Below are 15,446 nucleotides of genomic sequence, written 5' to 3'. Positions count from 1 at the left end.
GCCATTTCAGTGCGGAAATGTCGGTGAAGACTGTAAAATTTCTTCCGTATACGTATGGCTTTAGTTTTTTCCAAGGCCCATACTAAGGCGAGGCACTCTAAAGCGTTGCTGTGGTAATTGATTTCCGCTTTCGAAGTCCTTCTACTAATGAAAATTATCTGCCGTTCCGTTTTCCCTTTGACTCGACTCAGCACAGCTCCTAGACCATGTTTGCTGGCGTCGGTTTTCAAGATTAAGTCTCCACATCATCGTCATCGTGTGCTAAGGTTGGAGCCGTCAGGAGGGCGTCTTGCATCTTCCTCATGGCCTGTTGATGCTTTTCTTTCAAATCCCAAGTTACACCTTTTTTGAGCAACTGATGTAAGGGGGAGGCCAGAAGGGCGAACTGATAAATGAACCTTCGATAGTAAGAGGCTAAACCGAGGAAGCTTTTTAAAGACGTGACATCCACTGGTGTTGGAAATTTGTCCAGCGCTGCAATCTTTTGTGGATCTGGTCGGAGGCCATCACCCTCACCCAGGTGTCCCAGGAACTTGACGTGTGAGACACAGAAGTTGCATTTTTCCACATTAAGTGTTATCTTTGCACGCTGGAAGGCAGCGAGGACGGCTTCTAGACGTTCTTGATGTTCTTTGAAATTTGCACCGAATACCAAGATGTCGTCAATATACGCGAGGCAGTGTGTCCATTTCAGATTGAGAAGTGCGAGGTCGATTATTCTTACAAACGTTGCGGGAGAGTTACAGAGCCCGAAAGATAAATATTTAAACTGGAAAAGACCATCGTTCGTCACGAATGCTGTTTTCTCCCGGTCCTCAGGGTGTACTGGTACTTGCCAAAACGCATTCTTGATGTCCATTGAACTAAAGATTACTGCACCGGCCACTCTTTGAATAAGGTCGTCTGGTCTAGGCATTGGATAAACATCCTTTTTGATGACTGAATTCAGTGGTCGATAGTCCACACAGAACCGTAGGTTACCGTCTTTCTTTTTAATAAGCACTACATTAGCGCTTCATGGACTGTTAGATGGCTCGATGATTCCTTTTGACAGCATACTCTCCACTTGATCTGCTACTATTTGGCGCTCGTATGTAGAGACTCGCCAAGGTCGTGTGCTTATGGGACGAGACTCGCCTGTGTCGATGCGATGGGCGTACCCAGCATCTACTCCGACTTTTCCCTCACTGGAGAAGCATTCGGCATATTTGTCCAGGACTGTATATAGCTCTAATTTCTGTTCGTTCGAAATAGTAGTTTGGCTGGTCATTCTCTGTTTTATTTCGTCTGATAGACCCGCGTTTTCTTCTAAGAGACTGCCACATATCCCTTCGTTATCTGTTGCGTCTTTGCTAGAACCCCATGGACTAATTCGGGTAAGCTTTTCACCCTTTTTAAGTAGCAGCGGTTCATTTGACAGATTCGTGACTGGAACGCGGACATGAGTTCCTTCTATGTTCACCAGACAGTGCGGTACTACCCATTCTTTGCTGGGAAAGGCTGAATGGGCCCTCTCCACAATTGCCGTATGACTGTTTGATTCCTCGATGCTTATTCGGATAAATTTCATTGTTCTGGCGGGAATAACACATGACTCTTGCACGTATCTTACGACATGAACGGGTGGTGATTCGGGTGAGAGAGTGATGGCGGCCAGCAACCCGTTTTCATCGTCGATTTTCTCTTCTATGGGGTTTTTAACCTGTCCCGAGCTTTCGGGATTTGCTAAGATATCACAGATAGGTAATTCAGGGAACATAACAGCTTCCATTTGAAACCGATCATGGAGGCTTGGTCGGACACCTACGTTGCTTTTACTCATCCAATCAACACCCAAGATTAGTGGGAACAAAGATTGTTCTACCACCCTTACTTTGTGTAGGTCCACGACACGGTCTTTGAATCTAATTGTTAGCGAGATTTCTCCCACTACGGCAACCTGTTCTTTGTTAAAACTCAACAAAGTCCCTCCTGTTAGATGTTCATCTTTTAGTAAATGTTGAACCATTATTGTTTCGATTACGCTGTACATGGCTCCTGTATCGACCATGGCCTTTACGGGGCCCACTCGTGCGACATGAACTTTGGTTAGAGCCAGATTGGTTGGTTTGAGGACTTTTTTCACATTTATTGCCGCTCCTGCCCCGATGGGGCGGCTTGCCCATTTCCCGAATTCGGTTTTGACCAACGTGGGTTAGGATGGGGGCAATCTCTTGCAAAGTGTCCGAATCCGTTGCAATTGTTACATTGGATTTCTATTCTTGTACCTGGGGGACGTCGATCAAACGAGACTTGTTTGATCGCTGGTTTCACCGGACCGGATGTAGTAGATTGGTTTGCGCTCCGGTTCAGAAATGACACCTGATTGACGAGTGTTCTTCACATTGAGTTCCGCGCTCCCAGACGTCCGCGTCACTACTCATTTTTTCATATTCATTATTTTGCTGTTTTTAATCTGATTCGTAAAGACTGTCTAGGCTTAGACACTTTGGCTTCAAATTTGTTTTATCAAGCTCTGCGCTCGAAGGCGTAAAAATTCCTTCGACGGAATGCGCCACACTGAGCTCCGCGCTCGTAGACGTCTGCGTCACCACTCTTTCTTCATATTCTTTGTTTTGCTGTTGTAAAATCTGATTTCAAAAGACCGTCTAGGCTTAGACACTTTACTTCAGATTATTTTTTATCGAGCTCCGTGCTCAAAGGCGAACGTATTTCCTTCAACGGAACACGCCACACTGAGCTCCGCGCTCCCAGACGTCCGCGTCACTACTCGTTTAATGCTGTATCTTTTCTCCTTCGCTGTATTTCGTTCCGAATAAAAAAATTGTCTCATTCCATCTGAGAAAGCTACCAACGCGATAAAACTCCTCGAATATTCCTGGCTTACTTTTTCTTCTCTTGAACTGCATGTTTTACTATGTTGAGAAAAGAGATTGCGAGACGCAATCTATTTTGACGGGGACCCATGTAAGGATCCACCGACCAAATCAAAATTTAAACGGTAAAACTTAACGCGTTGCTTTTTATTGCCCTGTTTTGACCCCAAATTTGTTGCCCCGAATGACCGACTTTCTACTTTTATTACTCTAACGGTAAAGTCAGCCTTCTTCCGCCGACCTTATATTTTTGAACACGCCTGACCTCGTTTGACTTTAAATTCGACTCTCTGCGTTGCCGTATAAAAGACGGACAAACTTCACCAGCAGGGGGAGAGTCACCAGTCGACCAGCGAGGAGTCAGTGAGTCAGTCTTCCTCCCTCCGTCTGTTATCTTTTCCCTTTTGTTTTTGCCGCTGTGTTTTGAAATGTAATTGGTGTCAAATTTAAATAAACATCATCACCCCAATTGTTTCACTAGATCTGGATTTATCCCCAAGTACAAACTTAAAAAAACCAAAAAAAAAACCAAAAAAACAAAAAACAATTCTCGCAAACGAAAAGTCCAAGAGAAAAAAAGAAAATGTTATTTTTAGTTAATCCACTTTCGATGAAATTGACTCTGACGCGGCAATCTCGCGCCAAACACTTTTTCTTTAAAAAAAAAACATCCGTACCACAAGAAACAATTTAAACGCACCATTGGCATTCACAGTTGATTACCGAGTAATCACAGTAAAAAAAAATCTTCAAAACAACATCCCTCCTTAAAAAAATAGGCATCCACAATTTTTCCGTTTACTTAAATGAAAAAATAAGCAAGGCACAATGATGAGACAAAAAATAATTTCCTTTTCTTCCACCTTTCTATTATTTTTTGTTGCTGCCCCTTGAAACTACTTATACATTTCTTTCCTTATGACACGTGTTGTTCTAAAAAGCCCTGTTTTTTTTCTATCGAGCATTATGCAGATTTATTCAAATGAATGGTAATATTATGGACAACCGTTTTAAGATTTTCTGGAACCATCTCACCAACAATTAGGGTGTAACAAGTTGGAAAACAAGTAGCGTGCGACTAGTTTGAACTAAAAATCAGCGATTGTTGTTTTGCTTACTTGAAACACATCATCAAACGCGTGCGGCTAACAACGTTCCTTTTCACTTTTTGAATTTACAATTTTCAAAACTAATTCAAACAAAATTAAGATTTTACGAAAATTGAGCTTGTTTAGTTATCACGTGATGCGTCTTTCATGTAAAAACAATGGTTATCAACCGAACGTCAATTCGTATAGAAAGCCTCAATCCGTGGCACTTTCACCATCAGATATTTCTTAACAAGACTATTTAATATTTTGGTCTAGATACCAGTAGTTAATCGATATCATATCTCGGTATGAAAGTCTGCATCATTTTGCCACCCTACCGCTATTTTACAAGTGTTACAAGTCGCAATGGCTGGGCTCATTGCCTTTTACGTTCCTCTTTTATAAACAACATTTTTCATTTGGAACAAACTAAATGATTGTTCGAATAATGTTGCAGCAGTCTTCAATCTGGTGCAGAAAACTTGTGACGTTTCTGCCGAAGGTATTATTATCTAGTTACCTTAATCGCATAATTAACAGTTTGGACTGTAATACTAATCAGATAATGTTTGATATTTTAATAATTCTAAGTTTCATTGGCCGATCAAAGATATCTAGTAATTTTGTAGCAAATGACCAAGCATCGTAAACAACAGTGAATCAATGTACATCAGGTAAGCAATAACATGTTTAATATATACAGTGCAAGTACATATATAGTACCAAGACACGTAGATGGCAAACTTGAGTCACCGATCAATTCTTTTGGTGCTTTAGCCACTTATTTAGATGAAAGGGCCGACTGGGACTATATGCATCAGCAGATGGTTAATCCGGAAGAGAGCATAATTGGAAATGCATCAATGACTAGTGAAGAAGACGATACCAGTAGCATGGATGGCGAGCAAGTTGGAGACGACGAAAGTCTGATTCGGTTGCTATTACCTCATACTGTTCCTATGAAAATGGTTTCATTTACAAGACTGCTACAACACCACGCAGTGTACACAACCCAAAAGAAAAGCCATATTACTTACTTTTTGCGGCTGCTACATCACTATCGACCAGTTATAGATTACGACACTCTTCCTACTACCGGAGAGCAGTTACTGAGAGTAGAAAGCAGTTAAGCTTTCATAGAACGGGTAGTTTTGCCGAACATTGGAGGAGATAAAGACGTTGAAATCACTGTTGATTCTTACAGAATCTATAACGGCTCACCATCTCCGGGTAAATATGCAACTTATTTTATTTGTTGAATGGGGTTTCGCCACCGTGTTAGAATATTAAATGAAATGAAGCCGATGACGTTGATTACATAATTTGTATACGTATTCTAACAGAAGTTGCTGCTAGACCTGGAGAAGCTCCTGCTGGACCTTGTGCGGTTTCTGTTATATCTAATACAGCTACTGCTGGACCTGATGCGTTTGCTGCTAGACCTGATGTTCCTGCTGCTATGTCTGATAGGTCTGCTGCTAGGTCTGTTGAACCTGCTGCTAGGTCTGATGCGTCGGCTGGTGTACCTGATAAAGGGATTGATTTTAGACGTGAAAGGAGGCCAGTGCGCAAGCTGTCACTGGTTATCTACCATTTAAACGATAAAGGGGAAGCCAAATGTGTTCATTTTGGTTTGGAAAATGGAATTACAGGGGATTCGCCGGGTGTGTTTTTCAAGCATGCTGAACTCATTCAGTATGCTAGTATCTACAAAAAACATCAAGACATTCTTCCTCTCTCAATTACCAAAAAGGTATTTAAAATACCTATGTGATTTATACTAAGCTATGTTTCCTGTAACATTTTTTTTATAGATCTTGATTTGATAAAAACGAGCAAATTTTGCATGCAAAACGGTTGCTTCGCGCTGACGGCCATAATGCAGGCATCAGCAGTTCAGCACAGCCAGCCTCGACCACCCTTAAAAAACTACCGCACTTCACCATTGATTTGAATGCTGACGGTGTTCAACTATTTCAGAATTCCGAGAAGAACGAATGCATCCCCATAATGATGGTAGTTCATTCGGTAAAAGAGTCAGCTTTTTCCGACGCTCCTCCTATAATCTTGAAAACACAATTCCCCGTAATAATAGGTATTGCTAATGGTCGCGGGAAACCGCGTAAACAGATTCTTAAATCCTCCAATGAAATAGCTTCATAGACTTGACCCAGACAACGGCAATCCTGCTATTATATCCGTTAGAGAATTCACCGTTTCAATTAGATGCGTAATTGCGGATTGGCCGATGTGGTCATACTTGAAAAAAGTTAAAGGTCATTCCGGCTACTGGAGCTGTGAAAGGTGCATCCAGAAAGGTGAAAGATGCGTAGATGAGGATGAAAATACCACCACCCAGTCGACTACTAAACCCGCTACCAATAAAAAGGGCACTATACAGTTTAAGGATCTTAACGCTTCACCTACATTAGATGAAGATTTTCTTTCCTACACAAAAAGAAACGATTCCCCGGATGGCAATATTAATAATATTAATGATTTAAGTCCATTCTTTACTAAATTAAACTTTCCGATGATCTCTGGTTTCATTATTGACACAATGCATACCATGTACGCCGGTTGTTTTAGCCGACGACTAGAGGGTTTAGTAGAACATCGCAAAGAGGGAAAATTGAGCCACAATGCACTATCCCAGATAGATGAACGGCTCAAATTGTTTGCATCTTGCAAACCTTTTGAATTTGATCGAACTCTGCGCTCCTTAACTAGATGCTATAAGAAGTAAAAACACCACGAATTAAGAGATTTTCTGATGTATTACCTTTTCCCTACATTTAAGGATTTATTGAGCGAAGAACAACTCACAAACATAATGTTACTTCAGTATTCTATGCTTTTGATGGGCGGTTTCAATCCTAAACCCGTATCATCCGCAGATATTGTTGAAAGCAAGAAGGTTTTACGATTGTACGTGCAGCGGTTGAAAGATTTAAAGTACCCAATCAGGCCAACCACTCACGCTATTATTAATCTACCTGAAGATGCTCATAATTTTCAATGCGGTGTAGGAACTTTAAGCGCATTTGTTTTTGAAAATGTTTTCCGTTTTTTTCGGAATGTTTTACGGTCGGGAAACAGGCCACTTGAACAAATTATGAATCGATTGATGGAAAGACACAAGTATTTGTTGCCAACAACTGCGGATGGAGAAATTATGGATAGCTTTGAGAGACTGCAAGTTGAACTTGCCGTTTTCCCCTTTACGTTCAGTTTTACTGAACGTAAAGGGAAAAACCAGGAAACTTGTTGAACTTGCCGTTTTTCCCTTTACGTTCAGTTTTACTGAACGTAAAGGGAAAAACCAGGAAAAAAGAATGAAATTTCTCAGTTTCACTTTAAGTACTAAATTTCCAAACAATGTTTGCATTTTGAATAATGGTAATGTGGTTGTATGTAATGATTTTATTGAGCATCCCAAAGGCAGCAACATTTTCAGAATAATTGGCTTCAAATTTTCTAGTAAAGAAAATGCTTCCCTTCACCAGTATCCATCTTCTAAATATCAAACATTCCTTGTATCGAAATTGGAAGAAAGAGTGGGAGAATGGAACATTAACCTAATTATGGGGAAAATGTTCGCTATGCCGTATAAACAAGGCAATTTTTCAAAATTACCCGATATTGAATCACCAAATGAATGTACGAAACAGTTTGTTACTTCTCTTCGTCATACGCTGTCATGATGTTTGAATATGTATTTGTGCGCTTATTTAAATATAGAATCTTATATAAAACTCTCTGTGTTACAAACAGAACGTAATATTATCCAATAGCATGCCGGCTTAAACCAGTATCACAAATAGAACAATTTTTACCAAACTGTGGTTAATTTTACTCTTTGTACGCTGGAATATAACGCTTATAGAAAACTGTAAATTAATAACAAAAAAATTCAATGTGAGCGGATTATTGACTATTTATAAACCGGCTTCATTCACGTTAAAATACTTACAAATTGCTACTACGCTTGCAGCAGTCGAAGCGTAATTTGTATACCTCTTCAATACCAGCATTACCCGGGTAGGTTATACTGCAAGGCCTTTGTCAATCAAAATGTAATTAATACCGTTCTTTTACCAGTAGCAAACTGAGTTTAAAAAACTGAAGCCGTTGAAAAAGCTTGCTTGATTAGCGTAGAAGTAGCGTATTTAAATTCAGTATTTCCAAGTGTTAAACTAGTCCTCTGCACTGATTCCAAAAAACCTCATTACTGTTTAGAAACCTGGTAATTATATTGGTTGTATACTGGTAAGATAATCATATTTATTCTTCCCCCCCGACTTTTTCCTTCAGTTATTTCTGACGGTAGATATAACCCTTTATGTACCAGAACCTAGCGTATAGAAAGCGTAAGCCATGCGCCTACTATGTTCAAACGGTAAATGTATACTAGGGAGAATTGATGAATTTGCCACAGCATTCCACACTTTGGTTCCAGTGTCTGGGCTATCTTCATGAAATGGTGTATATACCCTAGCAATAAAATGGAAAATTAACTATCAGCTTTAGAGGGTAAAATAACACTTGCTTACAAGTATATTCCTTTTTTTGTATAGTAGGTTACTGAGCTGATGGTGGCCACAACAACCATCATGCATAGTGAGACAGGGACAAAAAGTGTAATTACGTGAGCTGCTTCATACTTCAATTCTTCTTTATCCTCAAGCTCTTCCTGGTCAATTTCTTGATTATGATTTGCAATTCTTGATACATGCTGACTTTTCTGCAAAGCGGGAGTTGTGTTAAATCGCGCCGATGGGCAGTCGTTTGGAATAAGTGACGTTCCGTTTTCTGGTGGGTTTAATGAAGTTGATGAACGAGGACTAGCCATTCCAGTTATCTCTATTTTCGGCGAAAAAAAGAAATCAAGCAATCATGTTCTTGACAGAAGTAAAAATAAATTCCGGTTTTCTGTAATCCTTAGTCTATTGAATGTTTCAATACTAGAACCAGCTAGAACGTAATCCTGACCAAATTATTATTAGCCAACTCTCATGTCTCAACTGTCACAACTGGGGTATATCATGCGTTAGTAGTGTTGGCATCTATCAAAATTTTTTAACGATATATCGATATTTTTAGATAAATGTTAGATAGTCGATATTTCTAGATATATCGTTGTATCGATACTTTCCAAGTAGTTTTACCGATATTCAACAGATGGCGTACTGTTCAAAAATCGTACAAAACAAAATTAAAAATAAAGTTTATACCTATAGGTTCCTTTGTTTATATGCTGTGTATTAAAGAAAATACAACTGTTGCCTTCAAGTTCTACCATCTGTGTTTTAAATTTCGATAGGAAATAGAAAATAGTAAATAGAAAACCTTGAAATTATCAACGATTACGAATGCCAAATCATCATTTTCCCATACTATGGGAAACTATATATATAATTTAATAATATAATAATATACTATATATATAATTTGCAGACCAAAAAAAAAAAATATTTTGGGAATCTGGATCGAACACGGATCCTTATTGTCATGACCATCGTTTTATACCACTATGCTATTCAAGTCAGTAACTATTACGTAAGTTGGAAAGAATTCACTATTGTTGGTTAGTATCGATACAAATTGCAGACGAAAATCTAAAATTATCATCGTCTGCAGTACTATATTTGGCTGAATAGCAAATTTGTTTACTATTGATATCAGGGTTGCCTCCGCAATTACTAATTCTTATTAAATTAAAATAATTACCAATTCCAATTACAAGAAAAACACTATAATTCAAAAAATATAGGTCTGTTGTGCAACCGATTTCTAAAATCCCGTCAAAAAACATTTAAGCAAGGTTTTCCCAACAAAAAAAAACGTCGAAAAATATGCTGCGATTAGGTTTGAATCTAATGACTCAGAATCACTAGACTTTTACTTTTGCCAGCTTCGTTTACTCACTGGGCATCGGCGAATAGAGAACTCTATGCATTTCTGTGTCTTGGCAATGAACTACTGTGGCGTAAAGGAGAGTGTTAATGGGTCCCTGGATCCCTATGTGAATGAGCCTACAGCCATCCAATTTTGCATCTAAAAAGCGTTGCGAATTGCGTCTCAGCTAGATCGAGAGTACTGCCGTATCGAACTCTTCTCGGCATCTACCTCCAGCTTCTCATTTCTGCTGCCATCGACTAAACTCTCAGCTTACAGCAGCTAAATCGTGACTCGCTGTTGCAAATCACAGAGAATACTGTATTGTTCTCATGCCTTTCTTCTTCAAGTAACCCCTGGATCTATCTGGCCAACTCAATTGCTCAACTTGGTGTTCCTAACTGTACTTCCTCAGAGCTTCTGCGTCCATTAAAAGCGGCCGTGAAATTGGAAATCCACCAATCCGTTGCGTCAATTTGGAACGGAGAGTGGGCCAGTGGTCAGGCCGGTGCATCCACTAGGGCTTTCTTCCCAAAGGTTCAAACGGCAGCATTTATCTCGAGTCAGCACCTTTCCAGCCAGGTTGTACAAATCCTCTCAGGGCACTCTCTACTTAACTCTCAATAAAGTCGCTTTGGCTTCAACGACTCCCCCAATTGTGGATGCGGTGCTCCTCTCGAATCTACGGAGCATTTCTTATTCTTCTGCCCTCGGTTTTCGCAAGAACGAACTCTGTTTCAAGCCGTCTGTAGTGTCTATGATGTCATCTGGCCTCCATCACTCCCCTTAATCCCGGAAAATCGTGGCGTGTGGGAAGCCATGTGCACTTTTATCCACCAAAACCGTCTCCGCTGGGGCTCCTCTTAGCAAGCTAGCACTCCCTACCTCGTACTGGCTAGGCTGGTGTCTATTCTCCTTTTGTTTATCATAGGCTTGTTTCCGTTTTCATTTGGTGTACTCTCACGTGACATTCTGGACCCTAAGACTTCTCAGGCTGTCCTAGCAACCCATGAGCTGTTTCACCTTAGCTGTTGAGTCTTTGCTCCTCCTTCTTGCCAGGAGGCAAGAATGAGTAAGTAACTGCTTCATTGCTCAACGTCTTCACCTTTGTCTATACTCCAATCCTCAGCTACTAGCCGCTCAGCTAATCAGATACCGTGTGAAGAAACGAAACTGGAAGTCCCGAAACAATGCTACGTGGATGAAGCCATTCAAGTATTTCTTGTGATTATCATACCAAAAAAGTAAGCTTTAATTTTGTTTGCATAAAGTTTAGGGGGGAAATAGTGTGGCATTCACATTTCGTTACTCTTTTTGAATGGGATAACCCGAAGGACGCCGGAATGGGAGTAGCGTTTCGACTCAGACATGAGCATGTTTTTCCCAACAGCTTCTCGAAAATGAACGTCAGATTTATGGCCCAAGTAACCTACTTTAATGGTAATAAATATTTCTTATGATTGCATAATTGGTTGTTTCAGATTATTCTCACGTTCCGTCGCAAAAGCATTTCAGTTATATCGACTGAAAAATCCCACAAGAATAGAGGTATTCAAGCATACGAAAGCGACAGAGGAAATGTGCCTTATCTTAAATAATGCATTCGACGTCCTTAATGGAAGCCATTATAAGGAGAGGATACATACAGGCTATTGGAAGCAAAAAAAAATATGTTTGGTGGTTTTTTTGGAGGCCATAAATTAAACTGAGGCCTATTCAAAAGCTTCAAACAAAAATGCACGTCCATTCCTCTTGGAGACTAGCTTAAGGCTCGTTCAGACTGGCGTTTTTTTTTTTAAGTTTGACGTTAAGTCATTATGTATCTTTGTCGGCCACACTTGTTTACAATGTTCGTCTAGTTTTATGCAATTATAACGAAAGCAGCGTAAAATCTGCTATAAGTGTTTTTAACAACAGTGTGTAGATGGCGTTTATTAAATTGTTTTCTGCTTGTTTGTTTACATTTTTTTTCTGCATAGTTTCTTGAGTCATTTAAATACAGTCACAACTAAAAGTGTTTCTACACCAAAATGGATGAGAGTTATGTAACAGAAATGTTTGAAGGTGCTGTAGCTTTAATTTTTCTTGCACGGATTAAAATATTGTTGAAACAAATAGCTATTCTTCGTAAACGTCGACCACTGGGTAATTTGTATTGGCAATAATTTTTATTTTTGAATTCACATTCTGATGGTTGATATTTCATTACTGGCCGTTTATGGACTCGCATGCACAATACCTTTAATAAGCGTCAGCGTCACTCTTGGTTTACTACCATAATGAAGGCTTCAATAGATAGAAATTTGGAAACGTTTTACAAGTTTACAAGAATGAGTCCCCAAGCTTTCTTTTATTTAGTTAGAAAATTAAATAGTGTGATCAAGAAGGAGGATACAAGATTACCTAAAAGCATAACAGCTGGTAATATAATTTTGAAATTTTTATGTGCTATCGATTACACCTTTCAAACTTCTGTCAATATAGGGAAGCGTCTGGCAATCACATTGTTTTTTCTAGGTAAAGGGGACAGCATTCAAACGGTGGCTTGGGGTTTTAGAATAGGATGATCCACTGCTCAAGAAATAGTGCTAGAAACAAGCAAAGCATTATATCAAGTGTTGGCTCAAGATCATCTTATACAACCCGACACAGAGGAGTGGACACGTCTGTCATATGAGTTCACAAAAATCTGGAATTTGCCAAACTGTGTAGGAGCGATTGATGGAAAACATATAGCTATTCAGTGCCCAGCCAATTCAGGATCTGACTACTATAACTTCAAGCAATTTTTCAGTATTGTACTCATGGCCGTCTGCGACGCAAAGTATCGTTTCCCTCTTATTGACATTGGAGCTTATGGTCGTGAAGGCGACACAACACGAGTTGTAGCGAGCTAGCTCTGCCCGGGTGAGCTTTTCCATTCGCTCAGCCCGAGTGAGCGAATGTTCTAGGTTTACAGCGCTCGTGGCGGCAGTTTCAGCAACCGCAACTGTAAATACTCACTTTATAGACAATGGCTGTATTTCTGTATTTCTGCATTTCTGTTTTCCTTAGTTTAAATACTTTAAATTGAATTTGTAGTGACATGGGACGACCAAAACTTCCCAAAAATGAAGAAGAAGCAAAAATACAGAAAGCTAAGAGGTTAGAGGCCCAAGTCGAGGCCAGAGAAAAGAAGACATTCAAAAGAAAAGCACAAAATTTGGCGAAAAAACTTGTTGAGAATAAAAATTACAGGAAATCCTCAACGTCACAAGAATTGTACGAAGAAAGGATTCTCTGGTGGAGGATTTTCTAATGATGCGCATAAAAACCAACCATCAAAAAAGCTATTGGCTGATGAGAAAAATGAAGTTGAAATATTAATTCAACAGCTCAACATAAGGAAGTTCTTTTTATGGATCCTTTGCCAACACGTCTTTCAGATCCTCAACAACTAACAGGTTTAATATTTGTTCACTTTAATATTTGTCTTTATTTATTGTATTTGTTTATACCACATTTCATTTGTTAAATTTTAAAGAAGCGCAGACAAGAATTGCTTTTGAAGACCACATGTTTGATCTTCCTGCAGCTGCAGCATGAGTTTCTCGGGAAGGAACTTTGAGAGCAGTTTGGACATCTTACGAATGGCATGCAAGGATTTCTTTCCCGTCTTCATGGGCAATGACATTCCTGGTACTGCCAGATATTGTTTTTTGGCCACTGGAAAGTTGGAGCTGCTGGAACCCTAGGAGAAGAATCGGAACAAGTCTTCATTTTTTTTTCGCGATACGCTAACGTTTCGAAAGTAATGAGCGATGCAGGTGAGAAACAGTGTATTTTCCTTTTTCAATAGAATTTGTTTTAATAATATGAAGTACATTTGAAATATCTACAGGTAGAAACGACTCTCTAACCCTGGTTATATTATATTGGAATTCAAGAAAAGAAAAAATTCTGCCGAGATTGATCACCTCAAGACTTCTCATCGTAAGTAGCCTAACTCAGCAGCCTTATTCGAGCGAATTACAATTAAATTTCAACGTATTTAGGCTGTTCATCGTGTACATTTCTACCAAAAACGTTTGGTATATTTATTGGCAAAAAGAGGACTGACGGAGGCCGACCTTCCTCATGTACATCTTCAACTTAACAACAAAGCCTTTGAATATATCAAAAGTAGCCTATTCATTCCCTAATAATTTCTCAGTTAAATTTTCGAATCGTACAAAATTTTATAATCAAATATTCAGGCAACAGAGAAGACAAGAAAAAAACAAAGTTGGAAATTGTTCAGAATGAAATAGAAACATTGTATTACGAACACTCCAATATGCATGATAGAATTGCAAGTGTTTTGGTAACTGTTCTATGCCTTTATATACTGCTAAAATTATTAGAAGATTTACTTATTCTAATCAAATTTTTTAGCTACTTGCAAATGGAAAGCCCACATTCGGAATAAAATATCCAAGTTGAATGTAAAAATAAAAGCCAAGCTTGTAACTTTAAATGCTTTGACAGAAAAAGATTGGATTACCGAAATAAATGGAGACGTTTACCATCCGCTAACGTTCCAACATTTTACGGAAGGAGCTTTCCCGTGGGAAGAGTCAAACGACGGTAATGAAATGCAAACTTGTCCTTTGGAGTGAAATTTTTCTTGATGATGTATTTTTAGCCTCCTTCAGGGAAATTTTTAAACTAATCGATTGTTCGATGCTGCTTAAAAGGAAGGAAGATCAGCCGGGTCAATCTATGAAAGAAATTTCTCAACTTCTGCATTCCCTAAAGAAAAGTAATGAATTTCATCATGCTGAAGTTGAAAACCTGATGCAACCCGATGAGACTGACAACTTTGTTGTTCAAGAACAAGAATTGGTTGAAGATTTGCTGCCACAACCAGAAAAAATGCTTTTTAATCAAGCGCAAGCGTCAATCAAGTTTGCAGAAATTCGCCACCTTCAAATGGTCCTAAATGATGCTTTAAGGTACTTAAAGTATTTAACTAAGATTTAAAGAAAATAAAACGCGAATTCTAAAATACAGACATTTAAAAATTATTTCTGACTACTGTTTATTTACTGCCTCAAGTGTTTAGGTTTTGTTTTGATTTCTAAAAGGGCTATAGTAGGTGAATCCATTAAGTAATATTCGTTATTCAAATCTCCCGCCTAGTTACCAAGCGTGGTTCACTTCGGCTGTGATTGGCTGTAACGTTTTTAGCTCATTCGGCAATAAAAACGCAAAATTTTCGAAATTCAAAGGAATTATAAGATGCACGATTAAACGAGGATCATGAATAACACAAAGTTTTTGCGAATATGCAAACAAAAACGGCCAAACGACCATTCCAAACTTGTGATTATTTTTATTCCCTTCCCCTTTCTAAAATTAAGGAAAAATTTATAAGTTGAATAATGGCAAAAGTTAGTCTTCAAATTAGTTTATTTTTGCAGAATTAGAAAGCTCTCATTGAGATCTTTTGATTTATGCAAAATTTGATTCGAAAGTGTATCAAATAAAAATTCTCGAAAAGAGATCAATGTTCATATCCTTTTCCGCCTTTTTCTCATTTAGCCCTATACTCGACCCTGGT

At 38.8% G+C, this 15,446-nt stretch overlaps 1 protein-coding gene and 2 long non-coding RNA genes across 3 annotated transcripts; 2 read left to right on the top strand and 1 right to left on the bottom strand.

The window, feature by feature from the left end:
* Positions 1 to 8,175: 8,175 nt before the first annotated feature.
* LOC116935537 (presenilin homolog) lies at positions 8,176 to 9,009 on the bottom strand. The gene is made up of 2 exons (XM_032942828.2): positions 8,521 to 9,009; positions 8,176 to 8,461 (listed from the first exon to the last, which is right to left on the bottom strand). The coding sequence occupies exons 1-2, from the start codon at positions 8,817 to 8,819 to the stop codon at positions 8,308 to 8,310; spliced, it is 453 nt and encodes a 150-aa protein (XP_032798719.1). The 5' UTR covers positions 8,820 to 9,009; the 3' UTR covers positions 8,176 to 8,307.
* A 653-nt stretch (positions 9,010 to 9,662) lies between these two features.
* LOC116935546 lies at positions 9,663 to 11,676 on the top strand. Its single transcript, XR_006644181.1, has 3 exons — positions 9,663 to 11,080; positions 11,137 to 11,305; positions 11,373 to 11,676. It is a non-coding gene; the product is annotated as an uncharacterized LOC116935546 (long non-coding RNA).
* Positions 11,677 to 11,839: 163 nt separating this feature from the next.
* LOC116935547 lies at positions 11,840 to 14,883 on the top strand. Its single transcript, XR_004401322.2, has 9 exons — positions 11,840 to 12,286; positions 12,350 to 12,856; positions 12,947 to 13,308; positions 13,389 to 13,671; positions 13,746 to 13,837; positions 13,900 to 14,026; positions 14,101 to 14,207; positions 14,279 to 14,470; positions 14,529 to 14,883. It is a non-coding gene; the product is annotated as an uncharacterized LOC116935547 (long non-coding RNA).
* Positions 14,884 to 15,446: the final 563 nt, after the last annotated feature.

This window comes from Daphnia magna, linkage group LG3 (assembly GCF_020631705.1).
Source record: "Daphnia magna isolate NIES linkage group LG3, ASM2063170v1.1, whole genome shotgun sequence".
Taxonomy (NCBI): Eukaryota; Metazoa; Arthropoda; class Branchiopoda; order Diplostraca; family Daphniidae; genus Daphnia; species Daphnia magna.
The sequence above is the reverse complement of the archived record's forward strand: the minus strand, read 5'-3'. Positions and strand labels throughout refer to the sequence as shown.